Below are 14,060 nucleotides of genomic sequence, written 5' to 3'. Positions count from 1 at the left end.
CGATCATAAAAGAAAAATCTATAATTTTGGCCCATACAAATGTATTTTTGGCTATTGCTACAGAAATACCCATGCTACTTACGATTGTTTTGTGGTCCAGGGTCACATATATCAGCAAAGTGTTTTTTACAGAACTGGTTTGTGGCTTATTTTATAGTAGAAATAGTGTCTTGCCAACTAACTGAGATATGACAGTAAATGAATCAACATATAGGAATCAAAACAGGGCGTCTCACCTGCGGACAACAGTTCATCCAGGACGTTGAGGATGTTTAGCGTGTTCTCGATGTCTCCAGCATTCTAAAAACAGAACAGAAAGAGCAACACACTTAAACAACAAAGCCTAAAGCTCAACCTGGCCTCCGCATTAAGATTTCCTACAGTGTATACGCAAAAACCTGGCTCAACGACCGTGAAACAATCTAAGCAACTCCAATAAAGCAAGCACAGATGACATCACTATTCACGCCCCATGTGATATATATTGAGTGTTGAGTGCTTCCTGGCTGGCACAGCAAAAATCCTTCCTGCATTGTGTCCGTTTTCAGAACACACCAGGGCTGGTACCACAGCGGGGACCCGAAGCCCTGTGGTTAAAAGCAGCAGCAGTTGACGGGTAGGCGGTCAAGGGCTGTAATCCTCAGAGAAGGAACTCCACAGCTGGGGATTCAAGCTTCAGCTCTCATTATAGGGCGAAAACGACAGAAAGAGAGAGAGAACACAACATTGTCCTGCCTGCATCTGTGCTGGCCGTGTCTTTCTGACAGTAGCCATTGAATCCTATTAGGCATCTCCACAGCCAACTGCACCGCAAAGAGACCGGTCCTGCCAGGGAGCTGTCACTCTTACCCACATTAGTGAACTGACAAAAGAGACCAGTGTCAGCAGAGCAGTCATACATGGACTTGAAAAGTCAACGCGGCCTGTTTCTGTGGGTGTGGAGACGTATTGTTTGGGTCTATTATAATAGATGCATTCTGGACAAATCATTTGCGTTCGATTAGGGATGCACCGATCCTTATCGGCCGATCACTTGCGCGTTTTGTCAGTGAAGCCGGTTCTGTAATCAGCGGTAAATGCCATCAGGTGCGTGATTTCACGTTGAGCCGTATATACTACACACAGCCGTTGTTCACTGACGACCTGCGCACATTCACACTGATAATGAACATTGATTTGCGCAGCTCGTCGGTAAACAACGGCTGTGTGTAGTATATACGGCTCAACGTGAAATCACGCACCTGATGGCATTTAGCGCTGATTACAGAACCGGCTTTACTGACAAAACGCGCAAGTGATCGGCCGATAAGGATCAGTGCATCCCTACATATGATTATACAAACAAAACGTTTTTAATTAGATTATATTTTCTTTTTCATTTTAGTTGTATTATTTGTTATGTAGCAATATTTATTAGTTTGTTTAATATGTTTCTATTCTACATAGTGTGATGCGTCGGCTGCCTCCCCCCTAATTATCATCATCACCCCGTCCCTTATGCTGCCTTCATGTGATATGGGAAAGATGATGCTTTCCACTTGTGAAGTGGACATTACCAGTGTGTCGTGTTCAGGTGCTTTTGTTGTCGTAGTGAAGAGAAACATGGCGAACTCGCAATTTGTCCTCACATGCTACTTTGGTAAAACAGACCGAATAAAATAACATGAGAAAACTGCCTCCTTCAGAACACTGTAACGCACAGCACCCTACTGGAGGCGAGCCATGACGAGCTAGCATCTTCTCTTAACGGTATTTTTAAAGACAACACTACGTTTAAATAGCGACGTTATTAAAATCCTTTATGCCCCAGCATTATGGGGGCTACAAACTAATCAACTAAACAGCAGAGAACTTTTAACATCATGCAATGCTTATCATTCAGTATAGTTTCGTTGCTGTCCGCCATGTTGAAAGGTCAAAGTTTATCCCATCTCGGCAACTCGGGTATCATAAAAAATTTCGAGCTTTCCAGTGGAAATTACAACGTGAGTGGGTGTTCATGTGCAATTTAGATGTTGGATTTTGGTATTTACCATAACTACGATAGCACATGAAGGCAGCATTATTCACCGCCCTTCTCCAGGCTCCCGACGGGAGTTGGTGTGTGTGGGAGAGGAGGGGAGCCAATACATCCCGGTCTGGCGGCGTGTTATGAGGCACACCTAAAGTGAATGAAGCCTCATCACCGCCGCTGCAGTGCCGAGCATGTCTCTCCTCGGGAGACCGGTCTCTTCCACGTGCATGCACGCTGGTGGCTTCGTGGGTTCAGCAAGGGACCGCACCAGTGACGGCTGGCGGGCCAGGATGCTGCCGCCCTTCGCGCCCAGTATGGCGAGTTTTTAATGCCTTTTCTAAGGCTAAGCAGAAGAAGACGAAGGCGCAGTCTACCCTTCCGTCGCCGTCAGTCCGTGTCAAATTTTGAATGGGATTTATAGGGAGAATGGGATACGGCCAGTGGTGTGGTCTACGTGATACGCAGGTATACGCCATATACCCACTAGAAAAGGTCAAGGATTTGCGTATACCCACTTTAAAAAGCGCGAGGATATTTAACAACATGATATTGTGACATAAAATATTTCACACTTTCATTCATAAATTAACCACGTCTGTCTTGCGAGGCGTATTGTTTGACTTGAAGCTGCGATGTATAGACCAATCGGCTGCTTCTATTTGAAGATTAATGACATATGAACTATTAAGGCTTCCGTAGCCTGCAGTGACCTGGATCTGACGTCACCTATCAAGCTTGGTGGTCATTCTCGGCGCGAGTTTGAAATCAAGGTACGCAAACCAGTAAATGAGATATGAATTATGAAACGAAAACAGATATGAATTACACTCTTGTTTTCACAAGCCTGTCCGTCTCAATATACTGTACAACGCGGCATACATTCACATCAAATGCTAACTCAGCGGCAGAGTTCCACTCACCCAAAGATGTAATTTCAACTGGGGACACGCTTTTTACAATCCCGTTTGTGTCCTCCCACTTTCGAATGGTTTTGTTAAAATAATATCTTGCATTGTAGAATGCACGTTAAAACGAAACCAAAAGTAAAACGCGCACGCGCATTCAAAAGCAATTTTAATACCCCACGTTTATAGAGCGACTCCCCAATGTGCGCAAATTAGGCTACATAACATCTAGGCTGTTATTAGTATGTGGGCTATAATAGGTTGTGTAATTGTCTATAGCTCTAGATCATGCTTGAAAAAAATCGGTCTCTAGTTGCACTTTGAATATAGAAGATGGTTTAAAAATGCAGTGGTTGTCCCTTGCTTAAGGCATAAAATAATAATTTAAAAAAGGCTTTCAAAATCAGCCAATTTGCTTTTAAAGCATCAGCAATAAGAATCGGTTATGAAAAATCAAGATTGGCACATTACTAAAAAGAAATTAGGTGCTCCTAAAAATTTTTTGGTGCTCCTAACTTTTTGAAGTTGGGAGCACCAGTACTTCCAAGTAAAAAAGTTAATTCCGAGCCCTGAATTTATTGTTAATAATAGTTCCAACTTGCACCCCTAAATGTGCATTGAAAATTGACAGCTCATAAAACTTGCTAAAAATAAATCAAAATGTTGATAACACATAAGCAGTGTTTCAGAATGCTCTCAATAACATATAGATGCATCCTGTATGCATTAATGAGCGTGGTGGCGTTTGGGGTGTTGCTCTGGGATGGGTGAATATGGGGCTGGGAAGGAAAAAAATCACAGTATACTCACTACAAAAAACTAGACTACACCACTGGATACGGCGACGTCACTGTTGGAACCAATCATGGCGGCGTACATGAGAAATGTATAAAAAAATTACGTATGATAATTAGGCCTGATACATACATCGTCTTCATATACATCGCCTTACATGACACCTGATACATACATCGCAGTGCGATTAAATTCCCTTAATTATAACATTTCTAGCACGTTTTGTAAAAACATTTATTTGAGCAATAATATATCTCATGTAGACCATTCACATGTAACACGATTTCAAGTCAGTAATAGAAAGAGCAAAAACAATAGTAGGCTAATGATAATTTAAATCGTTTTTCCCAAGTCAAAAAAGTAGCCTAAATTATGTCAGCGATTCTCTTATTTTTAAAGAGTATCTAAAATAATATTATTTCGATCTGCAGTATAATAAAAAAACAAAATGTATTATGAAGAATATTAAATGAACTTTATGCTAGCCTAGCGAATTTTCTTCATAAGGAATATCCTACTTCAAAACGAAGTTTACATAAATTCATAAATCACGAATATGATGAAATAAAATTGTGTTCATGCATCAATCCATTAAAGAGCAAAAAAAATAAAATAAAAAATAAAATAAAAGGATACTAGCAACCTCCTAAGAAATGTCTACAATGGCCACATTTTGCAAATTCTGCATGCTATATATAAACTGTATAACTGTGCAGTAGTTTTTATATCAACATTTATAAATATCGCTAAAGTTTTGCGCACATCTGTAATGGAAACACAGCTATTTTAAAGGAACACTCCACTTTTTTTGGAAATAGGCTCATTCTCCAACTCCCCGCGAGTTAATAAGTTGAGTTTTACCATTCCGAAGCAGGCGCAGTAATATCACAGCACATGTGCAAATGCTAACCTAGCTGGGAACTCATTTCAGGCGCTGCGTGATATTACTGCGCCTGCTGCGTCCATATTACAGCAGCAAACTTCCTTGACTATTACGCCAGAATGGAAGTGTAGTTCCTAATCTTATCGGCCAAGAAAATCACAGCTTTACATTTTCCGCCGGTATTAGTACACAATATAACTACAGAAGAGTCAAGTTTTAAATAGTACAAATATCAAAACTCGTTGGTCATTTTTGAATGCGATGCTATTGGTCTAATAGGATTCAGTGATCTATGCTAAGCTATGCTAAAAGTGATATCGCCAGAACAGGAAAACGGCTGAATGGATTTCAGAACGGTAAAACTCAACTTACTAACTCGGGGGGAGTTGGAGAATGAGCCTATTTCCAAAAAAGTGGAGTGTTCCTTTAAACTAAAGAACCATCGAGACATTTTGTCAAACAAATCTTGTTGTGTGCTATTGCAGAAAGAAGAATCATAAAATCTGAGGGTTAGTAAATGATTTTTGGATGAACTATTACTTGGACTTTATTTTAGGGACTTTTTGACCTTTGTGAGGGCATCATTTTTCTAAAAGCATAAAAACACACATATTTATGCCAAATGTCTTAATTAACCCCAATGTTGTATGCAAAATCTCTGTAACTATGAAACATATAATAGAAAAAATGAAATGTTACTGAAAAAGAATCCATGAATTCATTACTGGGACATTTTTAGCCCCTTAAATTTTACTTCCAGGGCATTTTTGTCACATTCGGTGGCATTTTCGCTCCATATACCCCCATTATTTTCTGACCCTGAAGGTGACTGGGTTTAATGAAGAAACTACAACTCACTGAGGATGAACTTTTACACTAGTAAAATGGAGCATGTGCTCTTTCTCGGAAATCGATGGCCCCGTCATCACCATCTGGACTAATTCCACGCAACCATGTTAATTACTCAACATTAATGAGTGTGACTAGCATAGAGAGCCAGCTGGCACATCATTAGAGCATTATTTGCCCAACAATCTTTTAACAGAATAATCCAGCGGTACTTCAAATTATGAATAATTACATCTATTTTGGTCCGGCATCACCTATGCCAAGCTACAATCAAAAAGCGCTGATGTTTCCCATCTGCCAATCGGAAGAAGGATGTGCGGTAATATACACAAGAACCACTTGAAAGCGGAACTCATTTCATATCCCCGTTGGTTTTTAATTCTCTAATGAGGAACATTGAGTACCTCCATTGACTGCACACCATTAACTTTTAAGAGGGTGGCAGGAACGCACCGGGAGATCTTTGGCTGAACTTCCCGTTTAAGCTGAGAGCTGCTTCTTTGAGGCCAAACATTTTTCAATAGCACAGGAAAGCAATTAAAAGTTATTCTTACACATCTTCAGAATGATTTTGTATATCTTACAGACCAAAGGCAGGACCTGGTGTGTCTCTCCAAGGAGATTCGAGAGCTATAAAACAGGAAGGGAAAAGCAGAGGAAGAATATAAAGGGAAAAAATCTCTATACGGCACCCTGAGCGTCTGTGTCGGTCTCAATTTGAATTAGCGAGAATCCCATTTCAGGCACCAACAACTCCATGTCAAGGACAGTGAATTTGGGACTTATTGCTACGTTTGATGCCAGTCATGGCTGGAGGAAGGCGACACGCTGGCTGTGGCTAATCGTGAGGGTATTACTAGCTACCCTTGTCAGTTTGCGTTGTAATAAAGGAGTCAATTCTTCAGAGCCGAGGCCACATGGCCAATGCCAAGCAACTGCGAGGATTCTTATTTGAACATAAGGAGGCATCTTTTTTTGCCCAAACAGCTATTTTCTGTCACGTTCAAAACATTTTATGACATGGGATAGGTTAAAGTCACCATATTGTGTTTAGGGACAGAAATCTTTAGAAATAAAAAAATTAAATACATAAAAATAAAATAAATAAATAATAAAGTGAGCCTTTATAGGGTTATATGATTAAGATAAAAAAATCTTAATTTTTTTTACTGTTTTTGCTGCACTTTGGATAAAATAAATGCAGGCTTGGTGAGCAAAAGAGACTTCTTAAAAAAAAAACATTAAAAATCTTACTGTTCAAAAACTTTTGACTGGTAGTGTACAGTATGCATTTGGCCCGTTTATGTAATATTTGTTGAGAAAGAGTTCTGCCCCAAATAATAATAAAAAATAAAATAAAATAAAATAAGATAAAACAATAAAAAAGTGAGTCTTTATAGGATTATATGCTTAAGATAAAAAAAATATATATTTAAAGATTTTACTGCTTTTGCTGTACTTTGCATAAAACAAATGCAGGCTTGGTGAGCAAAAGAGACTTCTTTAAAGAAAACATAAAAAAATCTTACTGTTCAAAAACTTTTGACTGGAAGTGTATACATTTATTTGCTCCATTTATTTTTATAATATTTGTTGAGAAAGAGTTCTGCCCCAAAATAAAAAATAAAAAAAATTAAAAATTAAATGTGAGCCTTTATAGGATTATATGCTTAAGATCAAAAATATTTCTGAATTTTACTGTTTTTGCTGTACTTTGGATAAAATAAATGCAGGCTTGGTGAGCAAAAGAGACTTCTTTAAAGAAAACATGAAAAATCTTACTGTTCAAAAACTTTTGACTGGTAGTGTATACATTTATTTGGTCCATTTATTTTTATAATATTTGCTGAGAATAAGTTCTGCCCAAACTAAAATAAAAAAATTAAAAAATAAAATAATAACAAAAGTGAGCCTTTATTGGGTTATATGCTTAAAATCAAAATTATTTCTGAATTTGAATGTTGTTGCTGTACTTTGGATAAAATAAATGCAGGCTTGGTGAGCAAAAGACATGAAAAATCTTACTGTTCAAAAACTTTCGACTGGTAGTGTATACATTTATTTGGTCCATTTATTTTTATAAAATTTGTTGAGAAAGAGAGAATAAAATAAAATAAAATAAATAGTGAGCCTTTATACGATTATATACTCTAGATCATTCACTTTAACAAACACTTGTATTCAATTTGTATTCAAGTCAATAATGCTATTCATTCTCTGTAACTTTAAAGTGCTCTACATTTTTCCCTCTGGTGAGATCCGAATGAAACCTTTTAAAGCTTTCGTTTAATCACACTCTGAGCTCATTGCTGCACTTGTCTCTTTCCAAATTACATTTGCTTTTCCACTTTTCCTTACAACACTCTTATCGGCATAGTGGGAATAAATCTCATCTTATGCTTTTCACTCTCAATTAATCGCTTTGACACGTACACCAAATGATTTCTGCCCTTCTGAGCATGATTTTCATGCAAGAGGTAGAAAGTTATCGGAAATTGGGCACGTTGCCCCCTGTGATCATATAAGGCCTCAGCGGTTCATTGGCAGCACCTGATATATACAAATCACTGATATGAAATCAGTCACCGTAAGCTGGGGAAGTGGATAAAAATCACATCTAAATGTACAATTTGGAGTCATACAAGACATTTTGTGAGTGCAAGTCAAATCTGCTCAAAATAGATATGGAAAACAGTAAACAAAAGAATGTTTACTGGTCACATCTTTCATTTTTATATTGATGCTTGCAGTTATGCCATTACTGTCTCTCTCATTATTAACAACTACCAACAGCAGTAAACACAATATCACAATCAAATCTGCATATACATAAAGTCACGTCATCAAATTTATTATTTTTATTTAATCATACAACTTTTCTGCTGATCAAGGCTGCTTTTATTGGATTAAAAATACAGAAAAAAACAGTAATATTGTAAATTATTACTGCAATTTAAAATAGTGGTTTTCTATTTTAATAGAATTTCAAATAGAATTTATTCCTGTGATACAAGGCTGAATTTTCAGCATCTTTACTCCAGGCTTCAGTGTCAAATGATCGTTCAGAAATCATTCTAATATGCTGATTTATTATCAGTGTTGCAAATAGTGCTGCTTAAGATTTTTTTAGAACCTGTGATACTTTTTTCAGGATTCTTTGATTAGTAAAAGTTAAAAAGAACAGCATTTATTTAAAATATAAACCTGTTCAAAAGTTTGGGGTCAGTACATTTTTATTCTTTCTTTTTTGGAATAAAATTAATGCTTTTATTCTGCAAGGATGTGTTAAATTGATAATAGCAAAGGCTTACACTACCAGTCAAAAGTTTTTGAACAGTAAGATTTTTAATGCTTTTTAAAGAAGCCTCTTTTGCTCACCAAGCCTGCATTTATTTGATCTAAAGTACAGGATTTGAATATATTTGAATGTATTTTAAAATGCAATTTATTCCTGTGATCAAAGCTACATTTTCAGCATCATTACTCCAGTCCTCAGTGTCACATGATCCTTCAGAAATCATTCTAATATGCTGATTTGCAGTTCAAGATAAATATCTTATAAAAATATTATTAATATTCAAAACAGTTAAGTACATTTTTGTTCAGGATTCTCTGATTTACAGAAAGATCCAAAGATTAGCATTTATCTGAAATGAAATGCTTTTGCAACATTATAAACTGTACCATTCAAAAGCTTAAAGTCAGTATAGAGATTTTATTTTACTTTTTTTTGGAATGAAATTACAGAAATTAATACTTTTATTTAGCAAGGATGCTTTAAATTCATCAAAAGTGATGATAAAGATGATAATGTTACAAAAGATTTATATTTCAGATAAATGCTATTCTTCTGAACTTTCTGTTCGTCAAAGTAGCCAGAAAAAAAATCTACTCAGCTGTTTTCAACATAATAATAATAATAATAAATGTTTTTGAGCAGCAAAGCAGAATATTAGAATGAATTCTGGATCATGTGACTGACGTAATAAAGCAAAAAAAATAAAATAAAAAATCAGCTTTGAAATCACAGAAAAAAAAAACATTTTAAAATATTTTCAAATAGAAAACAGTTATTATAAATAGTAAAAATTCTTCATAATTTTACTGTTTTTCCTGTACTTTAGATCAAATAAATGCAGGCTCGGTGAGCAAAAGAGACTTTTTTTAAAAACATAAAAAATCTTACTGTTCAAAAACTTTTGACTGGTTGTGTATAAATTTATTTGGTCCGTTTTATTTTTATAATGTTGGTTGAGCAAGCAAGCAATCAAACTAATATTTAAAGTTATATCAGTATTAATAACCTGTTGTGTTTTATATGAAGATTTGACAAGATCTCACTATAACTGAACACTTTTATGAAAATATATTAATTATGGAAGTCGTCAAAAGGTGTAGTTCTAAACGGCAACTAAAGCATTTGCGTAACGCTCCTAAACCGCAAGGTGTTAGTATAACCCAATACGCATGCTAATTTTGTCTAGTGCAACAATCTAAAATGAAAAAAGACTGAATCAAAAACACTATTTCAAACCGCAAACACCAGCTAAAATTTCAAGCGCAAGTTAACTAAATTTCCATTGCGCAAGTTAACTAAAACGTTGTTAAATTCACCACAAGGGCGGTAAACCTGTTAACATTAACCACAGGCTACTTTTTATGGTACTGAGAGTCCATGTCATTTATCTTTCTCACTCAACACATGGAAAGTGTCCTGCATGTGTGGGTAGTGTTCCCAGCGTGCCTGCTTGCATCTGTGGGCCGTTCCTATGCTTGACGTGTCAAAGAACGAGAGAGAATCCAGATGTACACATTCGCAAACAATGCAGGCTTACCTGCAACGTGCTGAGGAGAACCTCGAGTCCGCCAGAGCTCGGCGCCGCCATGGTGGGCCTCGATCGGGCTGAAGAACGAAATGAGGAAGGAGAAATGAAAGAGTGGTTAGAGTGACACAGAGGCAGCACCTTCTCCCTCTGCGCTTTAACAAGACAGACGGGTACAGTTAAAGCCGAGAGGGGTTCAGCTTGTCGCCTGAAACTCTATCTCCCTCAGATAAACCCGCGGGCTGCTCCAGTTGTGCACGGACATTGAGATGAGGCTCCTATTAAAAGGGCCTGACGAGACACAGGGATTAAACCAAGCTGAGCATTTCACAGGAGAGAGGACATGGCCTGGATGGATATCAAGAGGCTGAGGAATCTTCTCCGAGTGTGTGTGTGTGTGTGTGTGTATGAGAGAGCTAATATTGTCAGGCTGTGCTTAAACATGGCCTGGCACTGACATTATAAAGATGATCTATTCCTGAAATGAATCTCGACGGAGTAAATAAACGTGATTAGTGTGGGATACACACTCACAGCTGTGTTTTTGTTGTCATCCCGGCTAACAGAGAATGTTGTCAGAACTCTGGCTAACAATCTGCCGAGATTTTCTCTAAAATTACGAGCAAACGTTCTTCATGTAACATTTCGAGAATGTTCATTCAAAGTTAGGTGGTTTTTAATAATGTTCTCAAAACATTAGCACAAAAATGTTTTATTTAGACATTCTGGATGTCTTTTAGAGGGAACCCCGGGTATATAACACAAATGACGTCTACCACTGAAATGTGTACTAAAAAAAACATGTTTACGTATTTTTTTTATACATATTTTGCACTCTGTGAGCTACTGGTGCTACCTGTTGCTATTTTTACCGCAACACAAAAAATAAATACTGATACGATGATGGATATAAGTGTACGTTTAAACCAGGGTTTGGGCACTCTTGTTACACTCTTAAAAATAAAGGTGGTTTAAAAGGTTCTTCACAGCGATGCCATGGAAGAACCGTTTTTGGTTCCACAAAGAACCATTCAGTCGAAAGGTTCTTTAAAGAACCATCTCTTTCTTACCTTTTTATAATCTAAAGAACCTTCTTTCACCACAAAAAACCTTTTATGAAACAGAACAGAACAGAAGGTTCTTCAGATATTAAAGTTCTTTATGGAACCGTTTAGACAAAAGGTTCTTCTATGGATTATTGAAGCACCTTTATTTTTAAGACTGTACTTATAGTAACTAATTACCAGGGAAAGCAACTATTGTGTTACTTTTTTTAAAAAAAATCTAATATGTCAAATAACTTGGAAGCCCCCAGTATTAAATATTGTAAATTAATAAAACATTATACACTAAACTACACTCTTTTAATGTTGCTGTGGGACAATGTGAGAGACACCTTCCAGGGGCTAAATATTACGTTACTGGGGTCGTGGACGTGAAAAAAACCCACGGCAACACTGTTAACCCTCTGGGGTCGAAGACCACACTGGTGTGGTCTGTCTCGATTTTTCTTGATAGTTTGTAAGAACAAAAAAAAAAACACTATCATTTTGAAACCGTAAAGGGTCTACTTTCATTTTTGTATAGTCATAATAACAAGAAAACAATGTGCTTTTGTAAAATAAATTATAATAAACAGGGTCCCCTTTCTGCTTTTTTTGAATCTCTGTGAATACCTGCCTCACAGACATGAAAAACATATGTATAGAAAGCTTGAAATGTCTACTTTTGAATTAAAAAGTCATGTCGAAAACGATATTTTCTGATAAAGTAATCTGTATGATACCAATGCGAGCTTCAGTTTTTCCCGTCTAGACTCATTATTGCTAATGTGATCATGCCCATGAATGGCTCTGCTTTTCAAATTTTAAACATCCATGTGAGACATGCGGACATGTAGGTAAACAACCACATCGCCTCCGTAAACAACGTGAACATTCATCAAGTTAATCTCGGCTACTTTTTCGTCTCTGGAAGAACACACGCTGAGAGGAATACGCCAGAATTTACCTCAGAAGAAGAACGCAACGCGAAAATTATAGTAACGCCGCATTTTGTCAGTAACGGTAAAGTCGTTGTAGCGGGGGAATCAGTAATTCGTTTTGATTACTCGTTATTGAAAAAAGTAATGCTGTTAGTAACGCCGTAACCCCGTTATTCCCATCACTGGTTTAAACCAAATGCCGAACCATCAACTTTTCCCCACAAGTAGTCTAAACACCTCCGGCTACTTATTTCAGAACATTCAGAGAACATTTTAAGGTTAAGTTCCCATAAAGTTTGATGGATGATGATGATGGATATAAGCATATGTTTAAACCAGGGTTTGGGCACGTTACATATTTAAAAATAAAGGTGCTTTAAAAGGTCTTCACAGCGTTGCCATAGAAGAACCATTTTTGGTTCCACAAAGAACCATTCAGTCGAAGGTTCTTTAGAGAACCATCTCTTTCTTAATTTTTTATAATCTAAAGAACCTTCTTTCACCACAAAGAACCTTTTATGAAACAGATAGGTTGTTCAGATGTTAAAGTTCTTTATGGAACCATTTAGACAAAAGGTTATTCTATGGATTATTGAAGCACCTTTATTTTTAAGAATGTACTTTAAAAAGTAATTAGTTATAGTAACTAGTTACTTCTGACAAATAGTAACTGAGTTACATCATTATAACAGTAACTAATTACCAGGGAAAGTTTTTTTTTCTTTAAAAAAAAAAGTTCAAATATGTCTTAGATGCCCCCAGAATTAAATGGTAAATAAATAAAACATTGTGCACTAATTTACAATATTTTAATGTTGCTGTGAGACAATGTAAGAGACACCTTCCAGGGGCTAAATATCACGTTATTGGGGTCGTGGACATGAAAAAGCAACCCACGGCAACACTGTTAACCCTCTGGGGGTCAAAGACCACACTGGCACGGTCTGTGTCTCGTATTTTTGTTTGTAAGAACTAAAAAAACACTAGCATTTTGAAACCGCAAAGGGTCTACTTTCATTTTTGTAGTCATAATAGCAAGAAAACAATGTGTTTTTGTAAAATAAATTATAATAAACATGGTACGCTTTCTGCTTTCTCTGAATCTCTGTGAATACCTGCCTCACAGACATGAAAAACATATGTATAGAAAGCTTGATATTGCTTGAATCTGCTTTTCAAATTTTAAACATCCATGTGAGACACTGTATTTTGTCAGTAACAATAACGGCGTTGTAACGGGGGAAATAGTAATTAGTTTGATTACTCATTATTGAAAAAAGTGATGGCGTTAGTAGCGCCGTTTATTTATAATGCTGTTATTCTGAACCATCGATTTTTCCCCACAAGTAGTCTAAATGCCCCCTGGATATCAAGTAAAATCCACGCTGAGAAACTCCTTCAGCAGCTGCAGCGTCATGACAAGCCCTGCCATGTTTACATCCTGCAAGAATGGCATCTAGCATTTCTTGTCTCTGCCGTTTGTAAGCTCTTTCGGTAGCTGTGGTCTAAAAGCCTCAAAGGCATCCGGGCTAAAGTGGAGAGAACAAAGACGCAGGTCTTTAGGAAGTTTTATTTATCCACAGGTATCTTCCCAGTCTTTTCTAGTTTTCTTATTGCTGGGAAAGCAGTAAGAAACTGCTTAAGTGACTTCGCTTCTCTTGTTGAAAATAACAACCAAAACTGTATCAGAATTTTATTTTCCGAGTTGTGTTGCATTAAAAATAGCAACAGGTAATGCTAGTAGCTCAGAGTGTAGCCATTTTACATAATTGAAATAATGGTGCCCCCCATTATTAAATCTTTCATG

At 36.8% G+C, this 14,060-nt stretch overlaps 1 protein-coding gene across 1 annotated transcript in view; it reads right to left on the bottom strand.

The window, feature by feature from the left end:
* The window catches only part of agbl1 (AGBL carboxypeptidase 1), a 194,507-nt gene extending 184,006 nt beyond the window's left edge, over positions 1 to 10,501 (bottom strand). Inside the window, exons 1-2 of the mRNA XM_073831593.1 lie at positions 10,282 to 10,501; positions 237 to 300 (exon numbers count right to left, since the gene is read on the bottom strand). Coding sequence (XP_073687694.1) covers positions 237 to 300; positions 10,282 to 10,332 — 115 coding nt within the window. The 5' untranslated portion in view covers positions 10,333 to 10,501. The remainder of the gene's footprint in view (positions 1 to 236; positions 301 to 10,281) is intronic.
* Positions 10,502 to 14,060: the final 3,559 nt, after the last annotated feature.

The sequence above is a fragment of the Garra rufa genome, chromosome 25 (assembly GCF_049309525.1).
Source record: "Garra rufa chromosome 25, GarRuf1.0, whole genome shotgun sequence".
In the NCBI taxonomy this organism is placed as follows: domain Eukaryota; kingdom Metazoa; phylum Chordata; class Actinopteri; order Cypriniformes; family Cyprinidae; genus Garra; species Garra rufa.
The sequence above is the reverse complement of the archived record's forward strand: the minus strand, read 5'-3'. Positions and strand labels throughout refer to the sequence as shown.